The sequence below is a fragment of the Piliocolobus tephrosceles genome, chromosome 21 (genome assembly GCF_002776525.5).
Source record: "Piliocolobus tephrosceles isolate RC106 chromosome 21, ASM277652v3, whole genome shotgun sequence".
Classification (NCBI taxonomy): Eukaryota; Metazoa; Chordata; class Mammalia; order Primates; family Cercopithecidae; genus Piliocolobus; species Piliocolobus tephrosceles.
In genome coordinates, this window is record NC_045454.1 from 12,693,381 (window position 1) to 12,704,238 (window position 10,858).

Below are 10,858 nucleotides of genomic sequence, written 5' to 3' on the forward strand. Positions count from 1 at the left end.
CCTGAGGTGAGGTGATCCGCCCACCTCAGCCTCCCAAAAAGTGCTGGGATTACAGGTGTGAGCCACCACGCCAGGCCAGGGATTACGTTTCTTTTCCTGTCATTTGAGGCTCCGCAATCCAGCCCCAAGGTCACATTTGGGTTGGTCCCCTTGGTTGGTACCCCTGGTGTAGTTATAGGACCCCAAACTTCGTGTTAGCTGCTTTGGGGACCCTCCACCAGGGGGCGTACGACCTCCAGGTTAATCATGGAAGCCTCTAAGGTGCTGCCTCCAGGGCTGTGTGGAGGGACACCCTGGCCCAGCGGAAGGAAGTCAAGAGAGGGTTAGCACTTCAACCTCTACAGCAATTTGTTTTTTGTTTTCATTTTTCATTATTTTTCTTTTTTTCAGATGCACTTTCTGCTTTTGAATTTTTTGTTGTTTTTAGAGACAGGGTTTTCCTCTGTCACCCAGGTTGGAGTGCAGTGGTGCAATCATGGCTCCCTGAAGCCTCAACCTCCTGGGCTCAAGGGATCCTCCTGCCTTAGCCTCCTGAGTAGTTGAGACTACAGGCATACGACCTAATCTTTTTCTGTTTTTTTTTTTTTTTTTTTGAGATGGAGTCTTGCTCTGTTGTCCAGGCTGGAGTGCATTGGCATGATCTCAGCTCACTGCAACCTCCACCTCCCAGGTCCAAGCAATTCTCACGCCTCAGCCTCTCAAGCAGCTGGAATTACAGGCACACGCCATGACGCCCAGCTAATTTTTGTATTTTTAGTAGAGATGGAGTTTCACCATGTTGCCCAGGTTGGTCTTGCACTCCTGGCCTCAAGTGATCTACCTGCCTAGGCCTTCCAATGTGCTGAGACAGGTGTGAGCCACTGCGCCCAGCCAAGCTAATTTTTTACAATTGTTTTTGGTAGAGATGGGGTTTTGCTATGTTACCCAGGCTGTTCTTGAATTTCTGGGCTCAAGCAATCCTCCCACCTCAGCCTCCCAAAGTGCTGGGATTGCAGGTATGAGACTGCACCTGGTCCTGCATAGGAATTCGACTGTGGAATTTTGAGTCTTTAGAATCTGATAATAGCTTTTAAAATGGGGTTTGTGGCTGGGCGCAGTGGCTCACGCCTGTAATCCCAGCACTCTGGGAGGCCGAGGCGGGCGGATCACCTTAGGTCAGCAGTTCGAGACCAGCCTGGCCAACATGGTGAAATCCTGTCTTTACTAAAAATACAAAAATTAGCTGGGCATGGTGGTGCCCATCTGTAGTCCCAGCAACTCAGAAGGCTGAGGCAGGAGGATCACTTGAGCCCAGGAGTTCAAGATCAGCCTGGGCAATGGAGTGAGACCCCCACCTCTACAAAAAAATTAAAACTTAGCCAGGCTTGGTGGCTCACACCTGTGGTCCCAGCTACTCAGGAGGCTGAGAAGGGCGGACTGCTTGAGCCCAAGGGGTCGAGGCTACAGTGAACTGTGATGGAACCATCACACATCAGCATGGGCAAGAAAAAACATAACAAAACAGCAAAAGCAACCCAGTCCTTCCTCACTGATAGTTGCAGAAGCACTTCCTTAAAGCACTTAGGATGCCGCCTAGCACACAGGTGCTCACAAAACGACAGTCAAGACAATGGGATTTGAGCCAACCAAACGTTCAGCCACCTGATCTTGGAGCGGGAGGCCAGAGACATGCAGCGGAAGGTGTGGAATGGGGACCCTGGGGCCACAGGTACTCGAGGAGGCTGCCCGGCTCAGCTCCTACAGGCAGCTGGGCTGGAGCCCCGTTGCGTCCCTTCCTGCCTGGTACCGGCCAAAGTGGTTTTTCTCTCAAAGTCCCTTCTGGGACTGGGCGTCGTGGCTCACATCTGTAATCCCAGCACTTTCGGAGGCCGAGGCAGGTGGATCACGAGGTCAGGAGTTCAAGACCAGCCTGGCCAACAAGGCGAAACCCTGTCTTTACTAAAAATACGAAAATTAGCCGGGCGAGGTGACAGGCGCCTGTGATCCCAGCTACTCGGGAGGCTGAGGCAGGAGAATCGCCTGAACCCGGGAGGCGGAGGTTGCAGCCAGGCGAGATGGGGCCACTACATTCCAACCTAGGCAACAGTGTGAGACTCTGTGTCAAACACAAAAATAAAAACAAAGCCCCTTCTCAGGTTCAAAGAAACAAAGCCCCTTTTCAAGTTCTCAGATACCCTGCGGGCAGAGGGACTCTGGGGCTCTGCAACCTAAATCCTCGAGGAGTCCTGAACGTCCTAAGGTCGGAGAATGCCAAGGTCCCAAAGGCTCTGAGAGCGACAAACCCCTTATCATGTCCCAGCGTCCTTATCCAACAGCCCTGTAGCATCCAGGGCCGTTCTGGGACACTTTGTTTCTCCCCGCTTTGTTCACTCCTACTGTCCCCTCCTCCCCATCCGCTCCCCCATCTGCTGGCCTTGTTTCTGCCACAAAAGCTTGGGAAAGGGTCAAGGGGGTGCTGGGTGCGGAGGGAGGAGCAGGAGGAGAAAAGGGCTGGGGGAATTTGCTGGAGGCCAGAGGAGCCATGGAGGGCTGGGGGCAGGGAGAAGTCTGAGGGTTGAGCTGGGGTCACCGAGGTCACAGCAGGGCGGGGGCTTACCTTCAGGTCCCTGTGTACAATGTTTTTCTGGTGACAATAGTGCACAGCCGAAACAATCTGGGAGGGAGGGGGAAGGCTGGTTATTTGTGGCTCCCGAAACCCTTAGCCTCCCTCAGTGGACTGTGAAACCACTCACAACCGAGCCCCAGGCCTCCCCAAGGCACAGCCTGAGACCTGAGGCCTTGCACCCCGATTCAGTCCCAGCAAGAGGTGCCCCTGGAATCTGGGCAGACACACGCCTCCCACAGGACACCCCCATGCCCAGGGATGTCGGAACCAAGGCATAGGGACCAGCCTCTCTTGACCTTCACATCTGGAAATTCCCATGAGGATATCCCGTACCTGTAGACAGACACGCTACCCCAACTCACCAGGGCTTACGGCCCTTGAGCTCAGGACAGCTGCGTCAAGGCAGCTGGACAGTCCCGAAGAGACACCCTCACACCGGCACATCTGCTTACCCCTCACGCCCCGGCACCCTCACACCTGCATCTCCTCTTACCCCACACACCTGGCACCTTCACACCAGCACATCTGCTCACCCCTCATGCCTGGACACCCTCACACCCGCATCTCCTCTTACCCCACACCTGGGTGCCTTCATACCTGCACGTCCTCTTACCCCACATACCTGAGCACCCTCACACCTGCACGTCCTCTTACCCTACACCTGGGCACCCTCACACCTGCATGTCCTCTTACCCCACACACCTGGGCACCCTCTAACCCACATCTCCTCTTACCCCACACACCTGGGCACCCTCACACCTGCCTGTCCTCTTACGCCACACCTGGCCCCTCCCACACTCTTATACACCTGGGTGTCCTCACTACCACACACCTGGAAAGCCATACATCAGGGCACCCACACACCCGGGCACCCACACACCGGCATGCCCTAGTACCTACAAACGTACACAACCACCCTCGGCCCTCTCTTGCCCATCTACCTGGGGTGCCCTACGCCCTCTTCCCCACACACCTACATACCTGGACACCCACATACCTACTGCCCACACATCTGAATCACACTCTGGCACACTCACACCTGGCACCCTGGCACCTTCGTGCCCCCTCACCCACACACCTATGTGCTGGGCACACCCACATGCCCCACACAAGAAACACCTGCCCACCGGGGCGCCTTCATGCCCAAACATCCTCTCACCCACCCAAAGGGGCACCTGCAAACCTACATCCGGATGCCCTCACATCTGGGTGACTGCACGCCCAGCACACCCAGCTTTGCACCTTCACCCCTGCCCAGACTTAAGCCCCACCCCCAGGTCGCTGGACAGCCTAGACCATGCGCAGCTCTCAGACACCCTTCCCAGGGACCCAGGCACCCCGTCAGCCCCACCCTCAGCCCTGCCCCAACCTGTCGGAACTTGGCTCGAGCTTCCTTCTCCTTCATGCGGCCATGCGACACGAGGTAGTCAAACACTTCTCCTGCAGGGCAGAGGCCGAGTGGGGTCAGGATCAGGTGCAGGGGCAGGGGGAGGCAGCACAGGGGCAGGGTGGAGAGGGTGGGCGGCTCACCGGCACTTGCATACTCCATCACCAGGTACAGCGTCTTCTCAGTCTCAATCACCTCGAAGAGCTTCACTACAATGGTTGGGAACAGTGTAGGGGGTTAGGGAGAAACAGCCCCTCCTAACCCGTACTCGGTAACTATGCAAAAGGCCAACCATAACACCCACCCACCCCAACTCAAGAACACTCAATGGCTCCCTACTGACAGCAAGATCTTCCAAACTCCTCACCCACCTCTACCACCCTTTTTGTTTTTTTTGTTTTGTTTTGTTTTTTGGAGACGGAGTTTTGCTCTTGTTGCCCAGGCTGGAGTGCAATGGTGCGATCTCTGCTCACTACAACCCCCGTCTCCCAGGTTCAAGCGACTCTCCTGCCTCGGCCTCCCGAGTAGCTGGAATTACAGGCATGCACCACCATGCCCGGCTAATTTTGTATTTTTAGTAGGACAGGGTTTCTCCATGTTGGTCGGGCGGGTCTCGAACTCCCAACCTCAAGTGATCTGTCTGCCTCGGCTTCCCAAAGTGCTGGGATTACAGACGTGAGCCACCACGCCTGGCCACCCTTTCCACTTTCTCTCTCACAAGAATGTCGGCTCCATGAGGCCAGAGATTTCTGTCTTGTTTTCTTCCCTGCTGTGTCCCCAGGGTCCGGCACACAGCAGCCACTCAATCAACAGTCACTGAGTAAATGAATGAATGCTGCAGCCACATCCACGCGGAGCTAAACTCCGCTTCTCTCACTAAAGACCCCTCTCTCCCCGCTCTGCCCAGTGATAATGACAGTGAGGATGCTGATGCTGGTGGAAATAATCAGACCAAGTCCCACAGCTCAGCCCAAACTAAGCATTTTGGACGCATGATCTTTGTCAATCCTCACAACGACCTGGTAGTAGGCCCTCTTATCATCCCTACTCCAGAAAAAATAGAAGCTCAAGGAGGTTAAGTGACTTGCTCAAGGGCACACAGCAGTGATGCAACTATGAGAAACCAGGTCTCTAACTCTTTTTTTTTTTTTTTTTTTTTGAGACAAAGTCTCGCTTTATTGCCCAGGCCGGGGTGCAGTGGTGTGATCTCGGCTCACTGCAACCTCTGCCTCCTGGGCTCAAGCAATTCTGCCTCAGTCTCCCAACTAGCTGGGATTACAGGCACCCACCACCACACCCTGCTCATGTTTGTATTTTCAGTAGAGAGAGGGTTTCACCATGTTGGTCAGATTGGTGTCGAACTCCTGACCTCAAGTGATCCACCAGCCTTGGCCTCCCAAAGTGCTGGGATTCCAGGAATGAGCCACTGCGCCTGGCGGGTCTCCAACTATTCTAACCACTGCCACCACCCCCAACTCCTTTGCAAGTGTCCGGTTGGTGGCCTGCCCCTGCGCCCGTTCCCTCCTCACCGATGTTGGGGTGGTTTAGGCCCTTCATGATGCGGACTTCTCGGAACAGCTGGGTGTGGCCAGAAAGGAAGACAGAGGAGAGTGAGGGTGGGTGGCTTGGGGGATCCTTTCCCCAGCCGGGCCCCCGCAGGAGGGGTCAGGTGGGTCACCCGGCTGTCCCGGAAGCCTGGCTCCTGCTCTCCCCCATCTTCCCAGCCTCACCTTCTGCAGGCTGCTGGGATTCAGCTGGGTTTTGTCGATGATCTTGATGGCAACCTAGAGGGGGAGGAAAGGAGGAGGGAAGGTCAAGGTACCACAGGCCCCACTGGGCGTGATGGCTTAGGCCTGTAATCCCAGCATTTTTGGGAGGACCAAGGTGGGAGTATCACTTAACGACAGGAGTTCGAGACCAGTCTGGTCAACGTGATGAAACCCTGTCTCTCCTAAAAACACAAAAATCAGTCGGGTGTGGTAGCAGGCGCCTGTAATCCCAGCTACTCGGGAGGCTGAGGTGGGAGAATCACTTGAGCCTGGGAGGTGGAGGTTGCAGTGAGCCAAGATGGCGCCACTGCACTCCAGCCTGGCCCAGCTCAGATCACCCTAGGATATCCTTCCCTTGCCCCCTCTCCCGGAAGAGCCCTCACTCTGGGCCATACCCAGTGGATGGGGAACTTGGGGACTCAGGGCCTTTGCACAAGCTGTCCTCACTGTCTCCACTGCCACCCTCACTCCTGCAGAGAAATATCCGTACTCCACAGCAGGGCCTGCTCCAGAGCTGCCTGAGGGGAGGTGGGCATGGCCAAGACCTTGAGGGGATCCCTTTGTGAGGGCACCGCAGATCACTCGCCCATCACATCTTTGTTCTGAACAAACGGACAGTAGAATAAGTAACAACTGGCTAACATGTACTAAGTCCTCACTCTACCAGGCCTATGTGCTTTACAAATGAGAACTCTTAATCCTCACAACAACCTGTGAGGTAAGTGCTAGGATTATCCCTCCCATTCTCCACACCCACCGCCCCACTTTTGTTTTTTTTGGAGGCAGAGTCTCACTCTGTTGCCCAGGCTGGAGTACAGTGGTGTCATAGTGGTGTCATCATAGCTCACTGCAACCTTGACCTCCTGGGCTCAAGCGATCCTCCCACCCCAGCCTCCCAAGTAGCTGGGACCACAGGCACACGCCACCAACACTTGGCTAACAGGATTATCCTCATTTTACCAACAGGGAAACTGAGGCACAGAGCTGTTGAGTCACTTGGCCAAAGTTACATGGCTAGTAAACTGTAGCAAGTTGTGGGCCAGATTTCAATTTACATAGCCCGACGGAATCTACCTCTTAAACACAACTTTTAAAACAGCTTTGAGATACACCATGGGAAGGAAATCAGAATGTCATTGAACTCTCCTTATACTTCTTTTGCAGTGAAACTTTTTTTTTTTTTTTTTGAGATAGAGTTTCCCTCTTGTTGCTCAGGCTGGAGTATAATGGTGTGATCTTGGCTCACGGCAACCTCCACCTCCCGGGCTCAAGGGATTTTCCTGCCTCAGCCTCCCAAGTAGCTGGGATTCCAGGCATGCGTCACCACACACAGCTAATTTTGTATTTTTAGTAGAGACAGGGTTTCTCCATGTTGGCCAAGCTGGTCTTGAACTCCCGACCTCAGGTGATCCGCCCACCGCAGCCTCCGAAAGTGCTGGGAATACAGGCGTGAACCACCGCACCCGGTCTGCAGTGAAACTTGCATTTTATTTTTAAAACAGAGATGGGGCCAGGTCCCTCTCAGAAACCCCTGGAACCAGATCCACATACAGGGAACCATGTGTTCTTCATGGAAGAGAGGGCTCCTTAGCTTCCCTCATATTCTCACGAATGAGTTTTTAAAAATTTTATCAAACACTTTTTATGCCAGTATTGAGACGATCATATGGTTTCTCTCCTTTAATCTGAGAATGTGGTGAAGTACATGAATAAATTGTCAAAGGGAAAAGAACCTTGCATTCCTAAGACAAAGCCAGCTTTGTCATCACACAGTTTTCTTTCATTGATTTGCCAGGTTCTGTTTGTTAATATTTTGTATAAGATTTTTGTACCTATGTTCACCAGATTGGTCAGTAATTTTTCTTGTCTGGTTTTGCTCTTAAGGACAAATTGGCACATAAAAACCTATCGGGCAGTGGAAGTTCTTTCTTTAGTCTCTGGAAGAACTGGCATAAAATGTGAACATCCGGTAGAATTTGCCCGTAAGACCATCGGGGCTTGGTGTCTTTTGCGTGTACAGTGCAGACAGTGTGAGGGCAGGAGAGAGTCCATCCAACGCAGGATAATTCATTCCAATCATTTCTCTAAAACTGAAGGAGGGGTGGGGAAATCATGAAATCACCCACCATTCTTTTTCCTCTAAGTGAGTTAGAGACCTCGTATGTAGGCCGCAAAGCCTGTGTGGGCCCTTTTTGCAATGTCACCATACTCAGCACAGATGCCTGCTCTGGAAGAGGAGGTGGGGAGAGTGAGGCTGTGTGTAACTGAGAATACAACATAAATAAACCTGCTGTGTTCTCCAGATCACAGGAAGATTTTAAGGAACCAAAGTCTACCCTTAGAACAGACAGGCAGCTCAGGTTTATTTAACTTTACTTTTCATTTTTAATTTATTTACTATTTATTTTTGAGATGGAGTCTTGCTCTGTCACTCAGGCTGGAGTGCAGAGGCATAATCTCAGCTCACTGCGGCCTCTGCCTCCTGGGTTCCTGTGATTCTCCTGCCTCAGCCTCCCAGGTAGTTGGGATTACAGGCACGCACTGCCGCGCCTGGCTAATTTTTGTATTTCTTTTTTAGTAAAGATGGGGTTTTGCCATGTTGGCCAGGCTGGTCTCGAACTCCTGACCTCAGGTGATCCATCTGTCTCAGCCTCCCAAAGTGCTGGGTTTATAGGCATGAGCCACTGCACCTGGCCAATTTTTTTTTTTTTTTTTTTGAGACAGAGTCTCACTCTTGTTGCCCAGGCTGGAATACAGTGGCGCGATCTTGGCTCACTGAAACCTCTGCCTCTGCCTCCTGGCTCAAGCAATTCTCCTGCCTCAGCCTCCCAAGTAGCTGAGATTACAGGGGCCTGCCATCACGCCCAGCTAATCTTTATATTTTTAGTAGAGACGGGGTTTTACCATGTTGGCCAGGCTGGTCTTGAACTCCTGACCTCAGGTGATCCACCTGTCTCGGTCTCCCAAAGTGCTGGGATTATAGGCATGCGCCACCACGCCCAGCTAATTTTTGTATTTTTAGTAGAGACAGGGTTTCACCATGTTGGTCAGGCTGGTCTTAAACTCCTGACCTCAAGCAATCCACCTGCCTCAGCTTCCCAAAGTACTGGGATTACAGGCGTGAGCCACCATGCCCAGCCCTCTTTTATTTTTATTTTTTGAGATAAGGTCTCACTCTGTTACCCAGGCTGGAGTGCAGTGGTGAGGTCACACCTCACCGCAGCTTCAAACTCCTGAGCGCAAGTGATCCTCCGGCCTCAGCCTCCCAAGTAGCTGGGACCACAGGCACGCATCACCGAACCCAGCAAATTTTTTTTTTAATTTAATTTATTTTTTAGTAGAGACAAAGTCTTGCTATGTTGCCCAGTCTGGTCTCAAACTCCTGAGCTCAAGCAATCCTCCCACCTTGGCCTCTCAAAGTGCTGGGATTACAGGTGTGAGCCAATGCATCCAGCCATAGCTCAGGTTTATCTACAAAAGCCGCACGCATCCTTAGCAATGCATACATTGGACTGCCTGTGATCTGAGATCTCCCAGCAATTTCAGGGATACCTGAAATTGGTTCTCTTTTTCCACAGGGGTGGTTCTGGGAACATCTAAGATATTGTGACCTGTCCCAGAGAGAGTCGGGAACTTACCTGAGGCCGTAAAGCAAATCCAGGGCCGATCCCGACCTCTATCAACGTACCCCGAAGACCTGGCCCCGCAGGAAACTGCCCCGAGCCCCACCCTGTGCCCATACTCACCTCCCGACCAGTGAGGATGTGCCGAGCCAGCTTGACTTTGGCAAAGTTGCCCTTCCCGATGGTCCTCAGCAGGCGGTAGTTGCCCACGTGGGGCTGCTCCTCGGGACAGGAGGCGATGGAGTTCCGGCAACGGGCACCCAGTGAGCGGCTGGACCAGGACGGGCCTTTGTCCGAGGAGCGGCCACTGCCCAAGGTGCCATGCTGGGCGGGGGAGATGCAGCATGAGCTATCCAATCCCACCTTCCGTGGCACCCGTAGGCTGGTGCAGTTAACTTGAAGCCTGGCTACCGACCCCTTTGTGGCCCTTTTCAAACTCAGGTCACAGAGAGCCAAGCATCCTTCATCTTTCTCTACAAAAAGATGCCTCCAGGAACAAAAGCTCCCGTGTCCCCCAAATCTGCAACATCCAGGACCCCAGGCATCAGACCCCTTCTTCAACCCTCACTGCAGTCTGAGTACCACCAACTTCATCTTTTTTTTTTTTTTCTTGGGATGGAGTCTTGCTCTGTCACACAGGCTGGAGTGCAGTGGCACAATCTCAGCTCACTGCAACCTCCGCCTCCTGGGTTCAAGCCATTCTCCTGCCTCAGCCTCCCGAGTAGCTGGGATTACAGGTGTGCACTATCATGCCTAGCTAATTTCTGTATTTTTAGTAGAGACGAGGTTTCACCATGTTGACGAGGCTGGTCTCAAACTCCTGACTCAGGAGATCCACCTGCCTCGGCCGTATAGATTACAGATGTGAGCCACCGCATCCAGCCCCAACCTCCTTTTCTAATTACACACATACCTCAGAGATATTGCAAGTTTGGTTGCAGACCACCATAATAAAGCATATATTGCAAAAAATCAATGCACATGAATCTTCTGGATTCCCAGTGCATATAAAAATTATGGGCCAGATGGCCGGGAGCAGTGGCTCACGCCTGTAATCCCAGCACTTTGGGAGGCAGAGGTGGGTGGATCACGAGGTCAGGAGTTCGAGAACAACCTGGCCAATATGGTGAAACCCCATCTCTACTAAAAAAAATACAAAAATTAGCCGGGCATGGTGGCAGACACCTGTAATCCCAGTTACTCAGGAGGCTGAGGCAGGAGAATCGCTTGAACCTAGGAGGCAGAGGTTGTAGTGAGCCAACATCGCTCTACTGCACTGCAGTCTGGGTGACAGAGTGAGACTTGGTCTAAAAAAAAAAAAGTCCCAGCGCGGTGGCTCACGCCTGTAATCCCAGCACTTTGGGAGGCCAAGGAAGGCGGATCATGAGGTCAGGAGACTGAGACCATTATGGCTACCACGGTGAAACCCTGTTTCTACTAAAAATACAAAAAATTAGCCAGGCGTGGCAGCTTG

The 10,858-nt window shown here is 52.7% G+C and overlaps 1 protein-coding gene across 3 annotated transcripts in view; it reads right to left on the reverse strand.

Moving 5' to 3' along the window:
- MARK4 (microtubule affinity regulating kinase 4) overlaps window positions 1-10,858 on the reverse strand; it is a 54,243-nt gene that overhangs the window by 36,255 nt on the left and 7,130 nt on the right. For 2 of the 3 annotated variants that reach the window (XM_023182415.2, XM_026457339.2), the window contains exons 2-7: window positions 9,508-9,708; window positions 5,723-5,776; window positions 5,522-5,570; window positions 4,136-4,201; window positions 3,975-4,045; window positions 2,597-2,653 (exon numbers count right to left, since the gene is read on the reverse strand). In XM_023182415.2, the coding sequence (XP_023038183.1) occupies window positions 2,597-2,653; window positions 3,975-4,045; window positions 4,136-4,201; window positions 5,522-5,570; window positions 5,723-5,776; window positions 9,508-9,708 (498 nt within the window). Of the gene's footprint in view, window positions 1-2,596; window positions 2,654-3,974; window positions 4,046-4,135; window positions 4,202-5,521; window positions 5,571-5,722; window positions 5,777-9,507; window positions 9,709-10,858 lie in introns of those variants that run through there. The other variant, XM_026457338.1, reaches the window with a different exon arrangement.